Genomic DNA, 22,533 nt, shown 5'->3' with positions numbered 1-22,533 from the left:
CTATGAATACCCGCCCTAGAGTGAGTTCGAAAATCTTACTCGTGGGGTAGAGTAGCTTCAAATTGACCAATCAGGACAAAGAAATCTCTACATCGCGGATAGGATTTTTAAACGCACCCTTGCATACGGTGGGTATAAATCAAACCGTAGGAAATAATAACGGAAATAATGAATGCGAACGAGAAATCAAATTTATTCAGAATTTTATTCACTTAGAGATGCAGTGTCTTCCTTTCGTTTGCGTTACAAACCATCTATCAGATGCGTCTTCGCCCATTTCAAGTTAGATACTTCCAAATATCGAATGCATCATATTTGAATACTCGTGCATCATGTGATCGTCGATATTAAAATATTCAAAATATTTTTCTTCCTTTTTTTAGATTATTATTAAATATTAATAATCTGTGTGCGATTTTTTATCTTTTAACTTTGCGTTTAATCTCTCGCGTCGAATTACAGCTGTCAAAACAATCGGACAAAGTTTTCATTCATAAATGCACGAATATCTATATATATATATATATATATATTATACATATCTCAAACTATGCATCATTATACTTTATGTATTTCTAATTATATTTTTCATACATTTTCTTTTCACATGTCGTAATTTGTTAGTTTTGTTAAAAGGAAAAAAATTCGTTATAGTTGCCGTCATTTATTATATTTACTTTTATGAAATAACAAATTAGATATATCTGTTATATTAACTGTTATTATATCTGTCATTACCACACTATTTTAATTAGATGTTCAAATATTTAATTAGTTATTATACAAGTCTATTATTTAATATTGTTTATTATATATATCTACTGCTAATTCGAGTTTCGACGAAATGCAAGCGAAGAACCTGCTTGAATTTCAAACATTTCGAAAGAACAAATAAAGTTCTACAATAATATGCTTCTCCTAACATTATTCAATAAACAATTATTTTTATCAAAATAAAAACGATTAAACATTATTATTATTTTTCAACTTTTCACAGCTACGAGTTAAAATTTATATTTTAATTATATACCAGAAAGGAAGAAACTATATGTCTAATAAATAAATGTTATTCCTGAAGGAAAAATTGCAATTCAATGCAAATTAATTTTTAATGATTGAAAACTTCACGTCGCAATGAAAAAAGCATAAATTTATTTGTATAATTTTAATACGCAAGATAATTAATCATTATTATGGATCGTGAAAAATTATGATGCCAGTATTTGTGTACCAAGAATGATCCGCCGTGGAAATTGCAAGTTTATTTACACTGAAACTTTCAGATCGGCGTAAGACGGTAATTGCACAGCATATGCAGGTTGATTGTTTTCGCTGACAAAGACCGCGCCGTTCTCTCCCTTTTCGATTAATTCCACGATAGCATTCGCCACATGCTCAGGTCTGTTAACAATAAGCGGAAAGAATACTATTATATATATATATATATATATATACAAGGTGTCCCAGAGTTACCGCACTATCTGCTAATCGCAGATTCTTGAGATCATTTGGAGATAATTTTTCCTCAGCAAAAATGTCGAGAGAGGTCGTCATTTTTTTCAAATTTCCAATTTTTTTTCCATCGTATATCTTTGTAATTAACAATTAGTATAAAAAATAATTGTTTTTAAGACAATTATTTACAATGTATTTTTTTTAAACAATTGTTTCTTTTTTTTTTTTTTTTTGGCACTAATTGATTTGTCTCATTATTCTGTACGTAAAAGTATTACGGTGAGATTATCTAAAACTGAATATTTTACGAAATATTTTATTTTTTGAATATCAAAATATGTCAGATTAAAAATATAAAATAACTCAAAAAATACTTAATGAAAAAATATTTTATTATAGCGTTTTGGAAAGCTCTCGAGATAAGCTACAAGAATACGTAATGAAAAATAGGGGGTTCCATTCAAAAAACAAAAGTTGACCTTCAAATGACCTTGGAAATGACCTTTAATGCCAAATCCAAGGTCACTATTAGATAGCCCCCTTTGTTCCCTACAACTTTTATTCCGAATCGATTTCCTTCAAACGTTGATCCTGAAAAGTTATGAGGGTGGAACTTTCAAAATGAGACACCCTGTATATATATATATATGTCTATCAAAGATCTTTTTGACAAATCAGTTCTTTGATTAATATTGTTGGGATATAAAAATAAGGAAGAGAAAGATTTTATTTTAATTATTTATCTTGGATATGATTTCTAATAAATTTTTTTCAAAATCTATAACTCTACAAAAGAAAATTCATCTACGTATATGTCAATTCCAATTTATTATATATATTCTTGATTTATCACGTATTATTTATTTTAATTATTTATTAAGATTGAATAAGTGTAATCAAAAATAAATTTCATTGTTTAAAATGCGGAGCTCTAGGTGTATATTTGTGACTTACAGTTGACTCTCCATCGTTGTCATTTCCTTGGCAGCGATCTCGTCGTCGACAATATCCATCGCATAGACTTTGCTTGACATGAACTTGGAGGCCATGGCAGTGTTAGTAAGACCGGGACATATTACCAAAACACGTATGCCCGTCTTTTCGTAGAAAGTCTGCGAAAAAATATGCGAGACTTTATTAAAGTTATAATATTTTGAGCGTGTCGCGTAGCGTATCCAAAATATAAAATAATAATAGCGCAATTTAAATAATTTGATAATAAATTTTCGTTATTTGTTTATATACATATATAAATCGCGCATTTCACACCTGTAACGATAGAGTAAAACCGACGATGGCGAACTGCGTCCCGGCATAAATCGGCGCGATCGGATTGCTTTGCAAGCCGACTATCGATGACATGTTAACGATAGTGCCGCCCTTTCCGCCCTTGTGCTTTCCCATATGATTTAGACCCAATATCGTGCCACGTACAATCCCTTTCTGATTATAAAGACGATAACGCGTTAAGAATGTCTGAATATAAGAAATTTCCAATAAAACAATAAAAGTCATGACTTACATAATTAACATCAACCATCTGCTCCCATTCCGCGTCGTTCATGATCCCGGCACTATTGATAACAATATCCAATGTACCAAATGATTCTATCGCCTTGTCGAAGCAAGCTGCAAGTTGTAAATGTTAAGCAAAAGTATTTCAATTAATTAAAAGGAAAATGTTTCTTTATTTTATTTTATAAATAATTTATCGCACGCAAATAAACGATTATATAACGCCATATCCCTAACAACACACACATTCAAAAAATACCCAGAAAACATCCAAAGGATGTTTAACATCCTCTGGATCATTTAAAATAGTTGATTATACATAATTGAGCCGTAATAAAATTATTGATATTATTTATGTACGATATATCTAATTATTGATTAAAATATTTTTTTTAATTACAGTTTAGCAATCGACTAATACAATACCCGTAAGCTCGTCGGCATTCATCACATCTCCGATGAGGAAAGTAGCATGGTCTGCGCCGAATTCTTTATTCAATTCCTCAACGGCAGTTTCGCCATTCGAGTCGGGCAAATCTACAATTGCGACGGCCTGCAAAATATAGAAATTGTTAATTTAATAATACATATTTCTTTCTGCATTTCTATGTTTTAAATATTATTTAAAGTTTTCATTATATCTTCCGTTTACCCTCTTATATTCGCGCCGCGCGCGAATTATTTATTCTATTATTCTATTGTCGAAGATATAAGATAATTTGCAAAAAATATATTTATTATTATAACTTATCAGGTTCGGGAACGTTACTCTATAAAAGTAACGCGTTACCGTTACCGTTATTTTTTGTAAAAAGTAACTCGTTACTGATTTTAGAAAGTAACGCGTTACCGTAACATAGAAAGTAACGATTCGTTATGTTTTTTTTTTGTAATGCTAAAATAAGCTATTAGATTATAAAATTATTTAATAATCAATATTAAATGTAATAATCTAAGTTACAATTAAAAACTCTAAATTAGTTTCTATATGTAGCAAGCGTTTTTTTATATTAAACTTATTTAATGATTCTAATTTTTTATGTTATTATCTTTATTTTTTAATACACTTATCTTTATAGGAATTTAAATTGTAATTTACAAATTTCAATTTTGTCGAAATTTTTTGTCAAACATTGTTTTTAAATATTGATAATATTATTAAGAGTGTATTCCAATATTCACTGCCAGTATTTTAAAATCTATAATTTACATTATTATAGATTTTCAATACTGGCAGTGACTATCAGAATGCAGCCTATGACTAGAGGACTACAAAATATTTTTCAAAAAATACATCTATCTATTGAATAGATATAAAATAACAAGGAACTAAAAAGTAACGATAAAAGTAACGACTAATCCGTTACCGTTACCGTTACAAACAGAAAAAAGTAACGATCGTTACCGAAAAAAAGTAAAACTGTAACGGTAACGACGGGTTACAAGTAACGCGTTACTTCCCCATACAGCACTGAAACTTGCAACAACATTGCTGCAACATTGTAATATTGCATATTGCAGTTTAATGTTGTAGAAATATTGCAAAGACATTATTTTACAATATAACTTTAGCAATGTTACAGCAACATTCCAAAAATATTACAAAAAAAGTATTCAATAATCGCTAGTGATTATATAAAGTTTACAAAGAGCGGCTAGTAAGATTAAAAAGATATAATAACTATTTTTGTTAATTTAAGTCGTATGATATGACCCTAATACAGGGGCTCAGACATTGGACTAAGAATTCTTTTAATAGTTTCCATTCTTATATAAAATCAAAAATTTGATAATAATTTTCTAATATGCAAGATACTTCAGATTTTAATAAATAAATTTTGAGATTATATAAAGACAAGAGAAATGTGAAAAAACTCATTGTATGCGTAAATTCACCACAATCTTCTTGCATCCGGATATCGGAATATTTCGGATACAAAGAAATTGTGAATTTACGCAATTGCAAATTGAGTTTTTTTTTTATTTCTGTTAGATATTCTCTGTCACTGAAGGAAGTCGAATGTGTACTGAAAAATTTACATTTTATAATTTCGTTATTATTATCATACAGAAAAACTATATACACGCTAGATCCTGACTCTTATAGGTCTAATTTCTTATTATTTTTTTCATATGTTAAGGATATTATGTCGATAAATATACATAAAGCATTATTGCATATATATTATATTGCTATGTTGCTGCAATATTATATTGCAATATTTCTGTAGGCGGACATTTTACTGTTGCTGCAATATCATAACAACGTTGCAGCAACATTTCGCAATGTTTCTGCAATATTGCAATCTTGCAGAAAAATGTTGCTGCAATGTTATTGCAATCTTGCGGTGCTGTATGGGTCCCAACTCTGTAAATTATTATATTATATATATTATTAGCAGATTGTACTATGTTATATTTAGTACATTTATGGAGTTATTATGTTTTATTTTTAATACATTCGCTAAATTACCTTCGCTCCACCTCGAAGCAATTCCCGAGCGGTGCAATAACCGATCCCGTTGGCTCCACCGGTGATAAGCACGGTTTTCTCCTGAATCTCCATTACTGACGCGTCCTGTTCTTTTCGAGACGATGAATGCAAATCGCGTGTATCTCGATTCGAATCGATCTCGTCAGGTACTGATCCGCAAATGAATCTGTCAGTTATCGTTGAAGGGGAGCCACAGATGTTGACATTCGAGATGTCGACCGTATCTGATAGAATATCAGATACGGATAATGTGAACCCGCTCTCGAGGTAAACAAGATCGGATTTACGCCGACAGGCAAGAAGCAGCGAGAACAAAATCATTTGATGCTGTGTGGAACACACATACACACACATTTATGTTGAATAATTCGAAACCCGAATGTGAGAGAAATAGCATATAAATTCATTTCTTAACGTTGTATAAGATGTCGCTATTATTGTGGATAGGATTATCATTACAGGCGTATTGAATAATGCAAAAAAATACGGTACCAGAAATAAAATAGGGAATGGGATTTATATAAAAGAATTTTATTACTTGGTTATTTTGAAATATTAGTTATATTACTGTGTCGTAATCTGTTTTAATTAAAGAATCCTCCTAGTTTGACGCTCTGAAAAAAGGCGATTTTTGGGGAATTTTTTTAAAGAAAAGTATAAAACATATTAATTTCAAACTTTCCACATTTATTAAGTAACATTTCGAGTATATCCTGAAATTTTTTCAAATAAAAATATTTGTTTGTTTCGGAGTTATGGTAGTCCAACCAGGGTGCTTAAAAAACAATTATTGTTCATGACGGACACATGATTCCAGCCGTTGTAATCATATGAAATGAAAAAAAAAAAAAAAACGAAAAGATTCTTAATCTGTATGAGTGTGGTTATCGCGTGAAATAAAATAAAAAAAATAAAAAAATGGCAGCGTCTCAAAAAAAAAATTTCGTTTTTTATTAAAAAATTGGTTAGTTTTGTAAGACGCGAAATTTGAATTTTGCAAATATCGATTTAATTCTAATTTACACGATAACCACACTCATACAGATTGAGAATCTTTTTGGTTTTTTTTATTTCAGATGACTATAACGGCTGGAATCATGTCCGCCATTTCTTTTTTTGAGACATACTGGTTGAACTACCATAACTCCGAAACAAACGAATATTTTTATTTGAAAAAATTGCAGGATATACTTGAAATGTTACTTAATAAACATGGAAAGTTTGGAATTAATATGTTTTACATTTTTCTCCAAAAAAAAATTCCCAAAGATCACCTTTATTTTCGCAGCGTCGAACTAGAAAGACATCCCTTAATTTTTATAATATTAGCCCATCTTTTTTCTATCAAAGAGATTTTGCGGGGGAAAATAGATTAGCTCTTGCATAAAACAATGCAAATCCGTTCTGGTTTATTAAAAGGCAATGCGATTTATTGGCAAGGCTAGCAACATACATACCGTATAACACGTAACAAAAACAAAATCAACAGTCGCCATTAATCGCGTCATCGATCGAAAGCTACAAAGAATTATTATTGGCGATATATCACTCGAACAAAACCCATTAGCTAGCTAGATATCTGACTGATGTATCGAATTTTGTATCCGAGCTTTGCAATTCGATGCAATCGCGCATCATACAAGTCTTCTCGCGATATAATAATCTTATACGAGAAACTAGTCTAATATCGAGAAACGTAATCGCCCATACAGCACCGCAAGATTGCAATAACATTGCAGCAACATTTTTTTGCAAGATTGCAATATTGCAGAAACATTGCGAAATGTTGCTGCAACATTGTTATGATATTGCAGCAACAGTAAAATGTCCGCCTACAGAAATATTGCAATATAATATTGCAGCAACATAGCAATATAATATATATGCAATAATGCTTTATGTATATTTATCGACATAATATCTTTAATATATGAAAAAAATAATAAGAAATTAGGCATATAAGAATCAGGATTTAATGTGTATATAAATTTTCTGTATTACAATAATAACAAAATTATAAATTGCAAATTTTTCGGTACACATTCGACTTCCTTCAGTGACAAAGAATATCTAAGAGAAATAAGAAAAAACTCAATTTGCAATTTTGTAAATTTACAATTTCTTTGTATCCGAAATATTCAGATATCCGGATGTAAAAAGATTGTGGTGAATTTATGCATACAACGAGTTTTTTCACATCTCTCTTGTCTTTATATAATCTCAAAATTTATTTATTAAAATCTGAAGTATCTTTTGCATATTAGAAAATTATTAATCAAATTTTTGATTTTATATAAGAATGGAAACTATTAAAAGAATTCTTAGTCCAATGTCTGAGCCCCTGTATTAGGGTCATATTATACGACTTAAATTAACAAAAATAGTTATGATTACAAATTAAATGCGGAATAGATAGCGCAACATGCGCCGCATAGTGGTAAATGAATGAACTAGCGATTATTGAATACTTTTTTTGTAATATTTTCGGAATGTTGCTGTAACATTGCTAAAGTTATATTGTAAAATAATGTCTTTGCAATATTTCTGCAACATTAAACTGCAATATGCAATATTACAATGTTGCAGCAATGTTGTTGCAAGCTTCAGTGCTGTATGGGCGGCATCGAGCGTCGTGCTTGCACTTAGGCTCTCTATATAGATCCTAACTCTATCGCTATACCATATTTCTAAATATTTTTTTCCCCTCAAAAAGACTGTAGAAAAATTATAGAAACGATTGTTGAATATGTAGTTTCGCTTGGAGTAATCGTCCGACGGATTTCGGTTCAATTATATTCGCGATTACACTGATGCGAATAACCCTCGACACACGAGCATTATCGAACTTTGAACTGGAAATTGGCACGAGTAAAAAAAATTCAGTTTTTTTAATAAATTTAATAAATTCTTTAGTAAATTTTTATGAGAATGTGCAAAAAAAAAAATTTATGTTTATTTATTCTCTTGTGTAAAATTGCTTAATTATTTTTTTTAGATATCACATTTTTCCATAAGAAAATGCCCTAATTTTCTAAATCATTTAATGCTTTTGATATAAATACATTTAATGCGTAAATATCAAATATATAATGTGTAAATATTTTCAATGTGAAAGAGACTTGTCTGATTGTTTTATATTTTTACTTGGCTTATTCCATTTTTATTTAATTATTGATTATGCCTTTTCTCTCGTTCTCAATAGATATAATATATATAAAGATTTATGGAAACATTCCATAAAGAGAATTTCCATCGAGTTAGAGTTATCTGCATCAGTCATTGTAAGGGACGTATGTATAATGTCTCTGTCTCTCTCTCTTGTTTTTTTTGTCTATACTTCGAGAGCGCAAAATAAATGTTTATCTCTTTCACTCTATCATTTTCACACATACTTTTTTCCTGCTTTCCTTACACAAGCAATAAATACAAAGTGTCTTTATTATATTCGACGTAGTGAAATGTGATTACATTACATTTAGCGCTATTAAACGGAATGGATTAAACGGAATCGTCGATGGATACGTTAAAAAAAAAATGAGTAAGTTACACGAGACGATTACAAAGAGTGTGGCAGGATTCAGATATCGTTCTGATAATATTTCATCGATACAATACACAAATGTCCGTGTAACATCTAGAAATTATTTTTCAACTTCGAGATTTTTGGGTTGATAAGCGAGTGCGTTGTCAAGGCCCATACAAAAAAAAAAAAAAATCGACGCAAATTTGCAACGTGGGTGCGGGACGGAAGCGAAAACCATTTACGTTCTTTACATTGTTTTTTTTTCTTTTTCTTTTGTAGTAAATGTTTCCGTCGTCGCACGTCGATCTTGCGCAGATTCCCAAGCAGAACAGAAAGTCACAATAATATCAAATGGCATCAAGATGATATCAAAATGACTTTTGATAGTCTCATAATATTATTGGGATTTTCTATTTGGGTTCTTCTCCCTCTTTAAACATCGCGATTATCTTTCTCTCTCATAATTATTAAATTTCCGAGTACTCGTATCCACGTTTTGTCTCGCGGATTCTGCTGTTAGTATAAAATGTACCAAAAAGTATCGCTTTCTATCAAAAATCGGAAGTAACGTTAGCTTCAAGAATAATACACTCTCGTTGTCGTTATTAAAAAACGTCCCGATTCTCCAAAATATACATTGTACGAAAGTACGAAAGTAACTATATGTATATTTTTCGCTCATGCGTCCGCCTTCTTGATAACGACCACGATAACGATGCTCTGGCAGGTGTGACGGGATATATTTCGATACAAATTACAGTTAATTGTGCGGTACGGCATAGATATTTGCAGCGAAGCGAGAAAGGATCGTATGAATTCTCTTTTAGTGCTTCGCGAAGCTGATCTCATGCGGTGGCTGGTCCTTCTCCACCATCCACACGCTTCCGCTCTTGCCGCTGTTTAATACTTGTACCAATGCCTTCGCCACGTGTTCCGCCCTATAGTATCGAGTATTTTTTTAAAAATCATTTCCATGCATTGTCATGTTATATACAGGATGTTTCAAGTCAGATCGATGAAACTTCAGGATCTTATAGGAAATTTAATTTGGAACAAAAAAGTTTGTGTAAACGTAGGTCTAGAAAGCTCTTTATTAAAAAATTTTAGTTAATAAACTTCAAAAGATAACGTTGTTAATGATTTTTTAAATAATTTTAAAACCCTTCATTCATTTGAAAAAGGTAACAAAATAAATCTGATGGATAATTAAATAACAAACTAACCCATACAGCACCGCAAGCTTGCAACAACATTGCTGCAACATTGCAATATTGCATATTGTAGTTTAATGTTGCAGAAATATTACAAAGACATTATTTTACAATACAACTTTAGTAATGTTACAGCAACATTCCAAAAATATTCCAAAGAAAGTATTCGATAATCGCTATCTATTCCGCATTTAATTTTTAGTCACGATGATTATATAAAGTTTACAAAGAGCGGCTAATAAGATTAAAGATATAATAACTATTTTTATTAGTTTAAATTGTATGATATAACCCCAACACAGGGGACTGAGACATTGTACTAAGAATTATTTTAATAGTTTCCATTCTTATATAAAATCAAAAATTATTATCAAATTTTATATAAGAATAGACAAACATGCAAAAGATACTTCAGATTTTAATAAATAAATTTTGAGATTATATGAAGACAAGAGAGATGTGAAAAAACTTGTATGCGTAAATCCACCACAATCTTTTTGCATATCTGAATATTTCGGATACAAAGAGATTGTGAATTTACAAAATTGCAAATTGAGTTTTTTCTCATTTCTGTTAAATATTCTCTGTCACTGAAGGAAGTCGAATGTGTACCGAAAAATTTACAACTTATAATTTCGTTATTATTATAATACAGAAAATCTATATATACACTAAATCCTGATATACACTAAATCTTATATGCCTAATTTCTTATTATTTTTTTTATATGTTAAAGATATTATGTCGATAAATATACATAAAGCATTATTGCATATATATTATATTGCTATGTTGCTGCAATATTATATTGCAATATTTCTGTAGACGGACATTTTACTGTTGCTGCAATATCATAACAACGTTGCAGCAATATTTCGTAATGTTTCTTGCAATCTTGCAGAAAAATGTTGCTGCAATGTTGTTGCAATCTTGCGGTGCTGTATGGGAAATAACACACCAATTTTATTTAATTCTGATAAAGCGTTCAATAGAAAATAAGCTCAAAACAACGAAAAAAGTAGAAACTTGAAAAAAGATCATCTTTTGATGAACTTGAAAAGAACCATCTTTGCGTAAACATTCGTAGTGCGAACATTGCAAATGCGAAAGTAAAAATGTTCTTATTAAATTTTGATTATAATTAATTATTTACAGAAAGTTTATCAGCTATAACTTCTTAACAAAGCGTTTCCGGATCTATGTTTATTGAAATTTATTTATTCCATATTCAATTTCCTATAAGATCCTGAAGCTTCATTGACCTGACCCAGAACACCCTGTATATTTTCCTATGCTTGGGGAAAGTAACACAACATTTTTCTAAACATAATTTTGTTTATTACACTACAACTATATTTTCATTAAATAGAGAGGAGAAAAATCTTTAATTGCGAATAAGATTTTTAAAAAGTCTTTATAGAATGGTTATTAGTTATTACTCATATACGTTATCTTATTTATAATTAGAAAACATATAATTTCATGAAGTTAGTTATTCAGAAATACAAAGACAAAAATTGTATAATAGTATACCTTTGAGGAACTGATGAGGCTGTATCTCTTTGCCAGGCATCTTCGTATCGAGCCAATAGAAGCTTCCTATTGACATCTCGTACTAATTTGGTGTCTGTGGCACTTGGACAAAGTGCCATCACTTTAACGCCCGTCAAATCTACGTGATATTGATCCTGTTGAAAAATTGAGAAAAAAATTAATACTTTTCTGTATTTAATTTAATAAAAATTTAAACATATGATTTTTAAAATTTCTGCAGATGTAAAATTCGTTGTGTTTATTGTTTAATTATTGTTTTGTTTAATGTACTAATAGCAAACGCTAACTTCGAGTGTATGTTGCGTTTGTAAATTTTAATAGAATAATATAAATGTAGATTCAAACGAATTGACCTCTAACTCCATGCATTAAAGGAATGATAGACAAATTGATGACCCGCATGTCTGATATTACAAGTTAATAATTATGATGGATAGTATAAGATTGATATAACTCATACAACACAGAACATTGCAGCAACATTGCAGCAATATTGCAACATTGTAGCAACATTGCGGCAATGTTGCAATGTTGCTGCAACATTACTGCAATATTCTGTGCTGTATGGGAAGTAGACACTCTTACCCCAAAAGCCCTGGTAAGGCTGACGATAGCTGCTTTTGTCGCTGAATAAATTGGCACGCTGACATAAGGGTTGATGCTGACGTTGCTGCCGGTGTTAATAACGACTCCACCCTGACCACCCCTATCCGTGCCCATAAATCGTTGAGCAAGCAAAGTACCGCGTATTACTCCGTTCTGTAATTATTGTATTTACGACGTTAAATTTCTAACACATATATTAAAATTATTTTATCGTTGAAAGTTGACAATACTACCATATATGCAACGTATACAGAATCATAAATTATAACACAAATTGAAAAAAAAAGGGACAAATAGATCGCTATATGGACCGTTTCAATTAATGTAAGAAATAACAGATTAAAGTCTTCAATAACACACTATAAGATAAAAGATATAAACATATTAAAGGAGATCTATCGGATATTTGCTTACAAGATTAATGTCAACTTCAAGCTCCCAAAACCGATCATTCATGATACCAGCATTGTTGATAACGATATCGATATGACCGAACTCCGCGATCGTTGTCTGAAACGATTCTGTAAATTGAATTGCATCGTATGCTACATAAAAATTGCATTAGGAATAAAAGCAAAATACTTGTGTAAATATGTACGCGTTAGTCGCTTATGCGAATAAAAATAAATCTACAATAGAAGAAAGAATTATCGCGTCAATTATCGTACCTTCAAGTTGCGGATAATCCGTGACGTCACATTGCGAGAATATCACACGATCTTTACCATATTTCGCAGCTAATGTCTCCACCAATTTCTCCCCTTCTTCGGTGTTAATATCGCATACAGCCACCTGTACATAATACAATATTATTATAGCAAATTTTATATTACATTCGCAAAAGCTATTTAAAGAATAATTATTTCATTTTAAATATTTTTAACTAAAATAAGTTGCGAGAGAAAAAGATTTATTAAATTTATTTATAAAAATTTGTAATTTAATTTGATATGTTTATAAAATAATTTTAGCTTATTTCTTTAAAAAAAAAAAAAAAAACTTTAAATGTACAAATTTTCGTTGAGACCAACCAAAAATAAAATAAAAGTTTCTAAAATAATATAAAATATATTTCGAAATATATAGTATATATTGTACATTATATATATTAATCGTCAAAAAATATGGCGATTTATTTTCTTACATCTCGAGTATACGATAAACTCCTCCGTCTGAGAGCAATCTAAATTTAAATCAGCTGTTTCGGAAAAAGAAAAACGCAAAGGATTCTTGAAGCGTTGTTTTCGCGCGAAATTCCGAATCATAAAAACACACTACACTCATCGTTCAGAAAGAAAATCGAATAGTTGCATTATTGAAATAATTAATTCTGTTTTTCTTTTTTCTTAAAAGAAAAAAATAATTTGACGATACAAAAAGTATAGAGAATTTCATGTAAATATATTTTCTCTTAAAAAATATCATACATACCTTGGCACCCTGATTCAACAATTCGATGACATAAGCTTTGCCGATGCCAGATGCGGCGCCTGTCACTAGGGCAACTCGCCCTTTTATTTCCATTTTCCTTAAATTCTTGTCGACTCTTGCACTTGCAAATAATATATGAAAAATATAAAATATATAAAAATTTTTAAATATCACGGCTATGTTACAAAAATATGTTTGGATTAATGTTTTTATATACACTAAATAGAAAGAGTATAATATTGTTTTTAATAAACTCTCTTTGCGCGTAAAAGAATATTTTATTTATTTAACGCATTAAAAATTAATTAATTCAATGGAATTTAATTGCTACTTCGTTACGACTAATGTAATATGTGGATTCTTCAAAATTTCTCTATTTACTTAACTTTGACACCTGTGTTTTGTGTCTGACCAATTCATGTATTTCTCAGATAAAGTTTTCGTATATGCGAAAATATAGAAATAAAAATAAAATATAATCCGTCAAAATATATCTGAACACTATAAGCTCTCGCCATTTTTCTTTTACTTTATCATTTTTTGTATTTATAATGCACATGTTATTTTCTCTTTAGTAATCTTTAACATTGTACACCCGTGAATTTTTACCAATCGCCTTTGGCTCTTTTTCTTTTATGAGAAATCAATTGAAATGCGTTCCAATGGAAGAGGGGCATTCACACACTTAGCACACAGTCTTTTCACCTGTCACTTTGATCAGCGTATCTCGAAATCAGCGAGAAGTCAAAAATTCAGGAATCAAAGATCTTAAGTAAATTAAACGCACAATTTGCATTTCAAAAATTTACCATGCAATCTGCCAAATTTGACATCATTAAACACCCTCAGATAAAGCATCACAATAACAAATTTATCTATTATATGTCGTCTGATCCGGATGTTCTCTCTGTCTACCTTGTCGAGATTAAATCTTTTCGCTGATTTGTCCTTTTCACTGTGTACCTTTTAGATTCTTTCGCCCACGTTGACTTTTCTCAATAGGCTGGGTATAAGCTGATGAACTGGATAGCTTTCGGATGCAGTGGTCCAGACGAAGCTTTTCCTCCGTTAAAGGGCACGTAGTTGACGGTACTGAAGCAGCGAAAGGTGTGGTTGGTGGCTGATAGTGTACTGGCTGAGTGACGATCACGACGGTTGGGGTGTACACCCGGTATAGCCTGATATTGATTGGCGCGTCTGCGTGGCATGCGGGTGTGCGCGACGTCGGCCGGTGCGTGCCCTTCACGCACGTGCGTAAAATGCGTGTGATTCTCCAAGCAGACTATTCGGCGGCCTTACACATCGTCATCGGTACCGTGGTCCCTTTTATTTTTAGAACGACATCGAAAAGAGCGACCGCGCCCTGAAAGCAAAAGTTCGAAATCTTTCTCTAAAAGTATTGGGCTTTTAATATTGATTCTTGCATTTGCGAATGTAAAAAAAAAAAAAATAAGGATACCATAAAGAGATATCATAGTTATACTATGCAAATATATTTGGATCAATGTATTAATATTATATTATTCTTGCAATTATCTAATTGCACAATCAAGCTTGTGCATTTTTGCCGAAAGAGGATGAGTTATTGTTCCATTTTAATTTTAGTTATAAAGAAAATTCTAGTCCAAAGAGACATATACAATATTTCTCCTTTTTAGATTTTTATATTTATTATTTATTTTATATTTTTAACTTTACTAAAATAATTTTTTTTTTTTTTTTTTTTAATTATTATTATTATTATTAGATGCATTCCAATATCTCCTTCTACAGTTCATTTTCGACACATTTTTTTTTCTCGGTTTTATATATAATCAGTTTATTTCCGTTAATGATAAAAGCATCAAGTTATCATCGATTTTATCATTACTTATGTTTACACCAAGTACTTCGCTATTACACGAAAGCTTCAAATAAAAGATCGATTTTTTTTTAAGTTTTTTGAAAAAAAATAGAAGGAGATAGAGTTAAATCGAATATTCGCCTATTTGCATACACTGCGGTGTAATCTTAAAGATTAATAAACATTAAAAATGTGCGCAGTATCTTATCTAAAATATTAGCTGTTCAATTTTATTGCCGACTTTTTTTTATTTTTCATAAAAATATACACGAATCTAAGGTTTAATTCACACAGTTGCTTTATTGGTTTTCTAAGAAATCTTAAAAATTTTTTTCGAATGCAATATGAATAATAGCAATCTTAATTAGACAAGCGGGAGATAGTGCTTAATACAATGTTGCCTCCGCGGATAAAGGCCCGTTTACATAGGACGAAAAATTTACAATTTATAATTTCGTTATTATTATAATACAGAAAATCTATATACACACTAAATCCTGATTCTTACATGCCTAATTTCTTATTATTTTTTTCATATGTTAAAGATATTATGTCGATAAATATACATAAGGCATTATTGCATATATATTATATTGCAATATTTCTGTAGGCGGACATTTTACTGTTGCTACAATATCATAACAACGTTGCAGCAACATTTCGTAATGTTTCTGCAATGTTGCAATCTTGCAGAAAAATGTTGCTGCAATGTTGCTGCAATCTTGCGGTGCTATATGGGGCCAGACGCAGCTCGCAAGCTGGTATTCATTAATTAGTTCTTATATTTAAGACCGTCTTAAGCACAATCTTAAGATGTCCTAAATCAATCACAAAGCCATATTAGCATCTTAAGACATTACTTAAGACGGTCTTAAATATAAGAACTGACTATGAATGCTGCGTCCGGCGCGTCGCGTCCCATGTAGACGGGCCTTAACGCGGATCTCGCGCGAGAAGAGGAGACCCTGACAAATCGAACGTCATACACAGATCGCGGGGTCAAAGATCGTCAAACGAAAACAGTGGATTCTTCTATATCAGTTCAAGGAGATTCTCAGACCAACCGAAGATTCGCAGCTGGTGATCACAGCATCCAAAGAAGCATCTCTGCTTGTCGATTACGTGCGTCGATTACAATCGTTTCATATAAAATTCCTTCGACATAAAAATCGCGAACAAAAATTGATTGTTTTGAAGTATCGAGGTCTTTTATAAGTGAAGAGTAAATTCAGAAAAGATCCAGTAGCTGATAAAATTGAAGGAAAGATGCAGATCAAGGATAAACGAGTTATAGTGACTGGAGCGACAAATGATTTGGGTCTGACATTTAGCAGGGAGCTGCTGCGGAATGGCGCCTTGGTACGTTATTATTTAATGATTATGAGATTATACACATGCGATATCGATGTATCCGTGTATTAATATATATAATTCAATTCAGTTATTTAATGTTATTTAATAATAATTCCTTCCACGCACCATTATATATTTTTTCTACTCTCAATAATATTCTATATTAGATTCATCGCAACGGTTTTACATGTGCATGTTCTGTTTTATCTTCTTCCATTATCAATGAAAGTCATCAGTTCTTGTAAAGATTAATAAAGCGTGGTTAAACGCCAACATAGCCTGTCAGTCTATAATTTTTGATATTATCTCACTATTACACCATTATATCACTTTCAGTGATAAATTATGTTTTTATCTTCGGTTATAAATGTAGGAAAACAGAAATATTTGTTTGTGTTCGATAAATATTATTTACTTCATTTTAAATCTCTTATTTTATTTATTTTATTTAGTACAATTTATCAATTAATAGAAAAAGAAATAGAAGGAGAAATATCGTATTTACAGATTCGAAGAATTACACACACATACATCAAATTAAAATTCTTTTATTACCTAATAAATGATGTTTATTATTATTAGTTAATAGTTTTGAAACAAATCTTAAATACATTTGGAAAAGCGCAGAAAAATACGAAATACGAAAAGCTTCACTGTCGTAATATTTATCTACCTAATTTAGATAAAAAGAAATGAAAATGTTTATCATTAAAAAATATAAATAATGTTCGCATTTACAGAACAAAGTTTCCTATTAATAAACAAAAAATAAAAGTTCTTCCAATCAGTGAAATGTAAATCACGCGGCACATAATAATTTTGAAATATTCATGAGAAGCGGATGTATGGTAAATCATTTTATACAAAAGTAACATAAATATTTTTAGATTATAGCTTTGATCGATATTCGGCAATCTCCCGGAGAGCAAGCTGTAAAGAATTTGAATAATGAGTTTGGCCGCAAACGTGCTGTATTTTTGCATTGCGATGTGACGAATAATTCCGAATTTAACAGTAAGTACATATACAATATATATATATATATATATATCAGCAAAAATAAAATATTTACCATAAGGAATGCATGGTTAGAAAATTTTTCTTATCCAGCATACTTAATTTGCAATATTTTCAAATCACACAGTCCACTTCGTTAATATATAATTTATTAATACGCAAATTAATTATTTGCGCGTATATAAATAATCTGTAAGAATCAAATTTATTTTCGCATGTGTTTGGTATCTGTCTGTATAAAATTGAAACTTGTTTACTTGATATTGCAGCCACATTTAAAGAGGCGATCAACATTCTCGGTGGACTAGACATTTTAGTAAATAATGTTGACGTGATAAACGAGATTGATTTTTCCAAAGCTATTGACATTAACGTGGTAAGTTTTGTATCTTTAATATTTCGTTTTAATTTACTGCACTTACTGCATTAAGTTTAAGAAAAAAAATTGATTTCAAATTTACATAAGAATTCGCGAAATATTTTCTGCTAGAATAATGTTTTCTTTAAAAGAAAAATTTATGAATGCAAAATGTTACGAAATGTTAAATGTGACTATAATTGTGTTTTAATCTTAAGTAAAATACGATTTTTTGAAATATTAATCCCTTTTATATTATTATAGACAACAATAATTCGTGGGACTCTTCTGGGAATTCAACAAATGCGGAAAGACTCTGGAGGTAAAGGCGGTGTCATCGTAAATATTTCGTCCACTGCCGGATTAAGAGCAGTATCTCAGCTTCCGGTATATTCTGCTACGAAACACGCCATAGTTAGTTTCAGCCGATCTTTTGCAGTAAGTATTTACATGATACCGTAAAAATCTAGTGTAACAAAAAAATTAAAAAAATAAGAAATATATTAGGTTTTTTAAATATATAGAAAAAATTTTTTCGAGAAAATCAAAATATATACGCGTGTATATGATATTTTAATAATATAAATGAGTAAGAATTATTTTCCGTTTTGTTTTCTAGCAAGAGATCTCGTCGTTAAATTAAAATTTCGACGATAAAATAATCTCTAGAGAGTATTTTGCTTAAAAGACGCTTCTCGTTTGATAAGTCAGCCTAATCTAATATTTTTGACTTACAGCAACCTTATCACTATGACAGAACCAGTGTAAAAGTAATCGTTATGTGTCCTGGTTTAACCGGTACACCAATCTTAGAAGATTTACCGCAAGGTATTTCTAGCGCTGACATTTTACAGAAGTATCAACCGCAGAGGTAAGATTACCGTTTGATCCATATATATTTTTTTTTTTTTTTTTTTTTTGTAAGCTCTCGAAATTTGTATAAAATGTAAGAATAAAATCTGTCAATAGGGTGGAGAGCGTCGCTCATGGATTAATATATATAGTCCGTTGCGCGCAAAACGGCAGCGTGTGGATTAACGAGGAGGGAAAACCAGTTTACGAGGTGCAGCTTCCCGACACTTTGCCGCAGAAGAAAACCGAGGTTGACATGAAGGAAAATTAATACGAAGTTGATCGGAGATTAAATACTCCATACGTCAGTTGTATGATAAATAATATATTGTAGTTTTTGTTTTTATAAAAGATCTTATTTGATAATTTAAATTATATATTATATGTATATAATTATATATATAATTGTTGATTAATTTAAATTATAATATATTTTATTCACACACGACGTTTTTATTGTTATACATTTCATCTTTCTTACTTTTTAGAACCAAGAATGGACGTAAAATATATATGTTAATAATAATATATTAATTATAATATATAAATATATATATATATATATATATTAATAATAATATTATTAATAATAATGTTTTGTGGGAATAATAATTTATATTAATTTGATGAGTTGTAAAATATGATGCGTATATATATATATATATATAACATATGTATAACACATTAGACACAAATTAAATTTATAAAATATATAAGCTATATATAAAATTTTATATATACGCGCGCATTCTGAAAGTATGTAATTTCTTTTTTCCTCTTTATATTCATATTACATTCATGAAAGAGAGGCAACAAATAAATTGCGATAATAAGGAGAATAATGGATTGATGTGTAAAATATTTTTTTCAAGTCACCAGAAATTTAAATCTATCACCGTGTAAAAAAAATTAAAGAATCAAATTTAACAATAATAATGTACAAATAATATTCTATAAAGTAGTCACTAGTTACAAAGTACGGCCAGATATTAATTGTTTGGCAAATAAACTGTAATCTTACGCGTGCGTGAACGTATCCGTGAACCTGGTGCACCTCCGAATCGATGCAGATAAGTAACATGAACGTATATAAACGCACACAAAGGATCTCGCACTCGTTTACTATGCGCAAACGAATATACGTAATACGATAAGTAAGCAAAAAAAAATCATAAAAGAAAAATTACTTTTGTCCCGGTTCGGAGTAAAGTTCGATCAGAACCGACTCGTGCCGGTTACTGATATCTGCTCGAGACTGATTCCTCCGCGCGTATCCTTCGCTAATTTATCGTCGGCGCGACGCCGACCGAACGTTAAGTGCATTTTTTCTATTGATAAGACTTAGCGAGCGCGAGCTGTGCGCACGTCAAGCTTTTATCGCCGCTTCGTGCCACACGACTGCACCGAGTGCGTTATTTCTAAAGTTCGCCGATATCACGGGCGATTGATAATAGACGCCATATAATTTGAAAGTATTGCAGGAACGCACCCATACAGCACCGCAAGATTGCAACAACATTGCAGCAACATTCTTCTGCAAGATTGCAACATTGCAGAAACATTACGAAATGTTGCTGCAACGTTGTTATGATATTGCAGCAACAGTAAAATGGTCCGCCTACAGAAATATTGCAATATAATATTGCAGCAACATAGCAATATATTGTAATATATATGCAATAATGCTTTATGTATATTTATCGACATAATATCTTTAACATATGAAAAAAATAATAAGAAATTAGGCATATAAGAATCAGGATTTAGTGTGTATATAGATTTTCTGTATTATAATAATAACGAAATTATAAGTTGTAAATTTTTCGGTACACATTCGACTTCCTTCAGTGACAGAGAATATCTAAGAGAAATAAGAAAAAACTCAATTTGCAATTTTGTAAATTCACAATCTCTTTGTATCCGAAATATTCAGATATGCAAAAAGATTGTGATGGATTTACGCATACAAGTTTTTTCACATCTCTCTTGTCTTCATATAATCTCAAAATTTATTTATTAAAATCTGAAGTATCTTTTGCATGTTTGTCCATTCTTATATAAAATTTGATAATAATTTTTGATTTTATATAAGAATGGAAACTATTAAAAGAATTCTTAGTCCAATGTCTGAGTCCCCTGTGTTGGGGTTATATCATACAATTTAAACTAATAAAAATAGTTATTATATCCTTAATCTTATTAGCCGCTCTTTGTAAACTTTATATAATCATCGTGACTAAAAATTAAATGCGGAATAGATAGCGATTATCGAATACTTTCTTTGGAATATTTTTGGAATATTGCTGTAACATTACTAAAGTTATATTGTAAAATAATGTCTTTGTAATATTTCTGCAACATTAAACTACAATATGCAATATTGCAATATTGCAGCAATGTTGTTGCAAGCTTTAGTGCTGTATGGGCAGCGACCATCAGCTCTTCTTCCTTCGCGTTGCCTTCCTTCTGCTAACAATAAGTCTTAAACTCTTATACATATATATTTAATAAATTGGTCAGAAAAGATAAAGAGGAGGCATCCGATGACCTTAGCAAATGTCTTGTATATATTAATATAAGGATTTAATACAAATAAATAAAGATATAATATAATTGTGTAATAATTAAAAAAAAATTAGACGTAAACTCACTTCTATTGCAACAATTATCTAAACTAAATACTTCATCGATTTTTCTGAATTTTCACGTTATCTCTATTCCCGAACTCGAGAATGTAAAAAGACTACCATATAATGATAAGGTCATGGAAGGTTATTTAGTCACATTTGATTAGAGTCGACTGCCGATGATAAGGCGATCGATAATTTTTTATTGCGCATTTCTCTTCTTATGTTCATTGCAGCAGTATAATTATGCGAGCACAGTTCGGATTCGTCGAGCAAACATTATCACATGATCATCATATATTAAATACCCGGAACCGATAATTTCATCTTTAAAGTTATATATGTGTCGCCATTATATGAATAGCATGAGTAGCTGTTTACGTCAAACGTCATACGCCATTTGACTTTTTCATAAAATATGCCATTTAAGCTCTTGTTTTATCAATCTATAAAGATATCGAGTGCAATGTAGATTGTCTAAAATCTGCTTTAAATCGCATTTTTTCCTATTTTTTATTTGAAATGTAATTTACGCATATTTAAACTTATTTGGAGAAAGAGAGAAGATATACTAGCAATTCTGCCAAAGATGCAGTTGAAATGAATGTAGAACTGCTAATGCATTAAACAAGAATTAATTTTTAAAAATATCATAAAGACAAACATCGTCTGAGAGCTATTTCATCCGCTCATG

General features: G+C 30.5%; 3 protein-coding genes across 4 annotated transcripts; 1 reads left to right on the top strand and 2 right to left on the bottom strand.

Moving 5' to 3' along the window:
* Window positions 1-625: 625 nt before the first annotated feature.
* Window positions 626-5,659, bottom strand: LOC138938122 (15-hydroxyprostaglandin dehydrogenase [NAD(+)]-like). The gene is made up of 6 exons (XM_070304885.1): window positions 5,444-5,659; window positions 3,397-3,523; window positions 2,978-3,084; window positions 2,725-2,898; window positions 2,410-2,567; window positions 626-1,401 (listed from the first exon to the last, which is right to left on the bottom strand). Exons 1-6 carry the CDS (start codon window positions 5,534-5,536, stop codon window positions 1,266-1,268), a joined length of 795 nt encoding a protein of 264 aa, XP_070160986.1. The 5' UTR covers window positions 5,537-5,659; the 3' UTR covers window positions 626-1,265.
* Window positions 5,660-7,615: 1,956 nt separating this feature from the next.
* Window positions 7,616-20,595, bottom strand: LOC138938280 (15-hydroxyprostaglandin dehydrogenase [NAD(+)]-like). Of its 2 annotated transcripts, none has more exons than XM_070305142.1 (8): window positions 20,234-20,595; window positions 14,753-15,152; window positions 13,790-13,910; window positions 13,027-13,150; window positions 12,773-12,879; window positions 12,338-12,511; window positions 11,732-11,886; window positions 7,616-9,925 (listed from the first exon to the last, which is right to left on the bottom strand). In XM_070305142.1, exons 3-8 carry the CDS (start codon window positions 13,880-13,882, stop codon window positions 9,811-9,813), a joined length of 768 nt encoding a protein of 255 aa, XP_070161243.1. In that variant the 5' UTR covers window positions 13,883-13,910; window positions 14,753-15,152; window positions 20,234-20,595; the 3' UTR covers window positions 7,616-9,810. The 2 variants fall into 2 exon arrangements, with proteins under 2 accessions (XP_070161243.1, XP_070161244.1); XM_070305143.1 differs by having other exon boundaries at window positions 20,400-20,595.
* On the top strand, window positions 16,614-19,660 carry LOC138938142 (15-hydroxyprostaglandin dehydrogenase [NAD(+)]-like). Its single transcript, XM_070304918.1, has 6 exons — window positions 16,614-16,991; window positions 17,873-17,999; window positions 18,272-18,378; window positions 18,625-18,798; window positions 19,098-19,231; window positions 19,330-19,660. The coding sequence occupies exons 1-6, from the start codon at window positions 16,899-16,901 to the stop codon at window positions 19,481-19,483; spliced, it is 789 nt and encodes a 262-aa protein (XP_070161019.1). The 5' UTR covers window positions 16,614-16,898; the 3' UTR covers window positions 19,484-19,660.
* Window positions 20,596-22,533: the final 1,938 nt, after the last annotated feature.

This window comes from Polyergus mexicanus, unplaced genomic scaffold (assembly GCF_030449975.1).
Source record: "Polyergus mexicanus isolate NDT 795.1 unplaced genomic scaffold, iyPolMexi1.0 SCAF_12, whole genome shotgun sequence".
Taxonomy (NCBI): Eukaryota; Metazoa; Arthropoda; class Insecta; order Hymenoptera; family Formicidae; genus Polyergus; species Polyergus mexicanus.
The sequence above is the reverse complement of the archived record's forward strand: the minus strand, read 5'-3'. Positions and strand labels throughout refer to the sequence as shown.

Coding starts and splice junctions, on each gene's coding strand:
- LOC138938122 (XM_070304885.1), bottom strand. CDS start 5,536: ATGGAGATTCAGGAGAAAACCGTGCTTATCACCGGTGGAGCCAACGGG. Junction 3,085..3,396: donor GAATGCCGACGAGCTTACGG/GTATTGTATTAG, acceptor TACAACTTGCAG/CTTGCTTCGACAAGGCGATA. Junction 2,899..2,977: donor AGATGGTTGATGTTAATTAT/GTAAGTCATGAC, acceptor CTTTATAATCAG/AAAGGGATTGTACGTGGCAC.
- LOC138938280 (XM_070305142.1), bottom strand. CDS start 13,882: ATGGAAATAAAAGGGCGAGTTGCCCTAGTGACAGGCGCCGCATCTGGC. Junction 11,887..12,337: donor GCCTTACCAGGGCTTTTGGG/GTAAGAGTGTCT, acceptor ATTTTTCAACAG/GATCAATATCACGTAGATTT. Junction 9,926..11,731: donor GCCTCATCAGTTCCTCAAAG/GTATACTATTAT, acceptor TCGATACTATAG/GGCGGAACACGTGGCGAAGG.
- LOC138938142 (XM_070304918.1), top strand. CDS start 16,899: ATGCAGATCAAGGATAAACGAGTTATAGTGACTGGAGCGACAAATGAT. Junction 16,992..17,872: donor TGCTGCGGAATGGCGCCTTG/GTACGTTATTAT, acceptor AAATATTTTTAG/ATTATAGCTTTGATCGATAT. Junction 18,799..19,097: donor GTTTCAGCCGATCTTTTGCA/GTAAGTATTTAC, acceptor TTTGACTTACAG/CAACCTTATCACTATGACAG.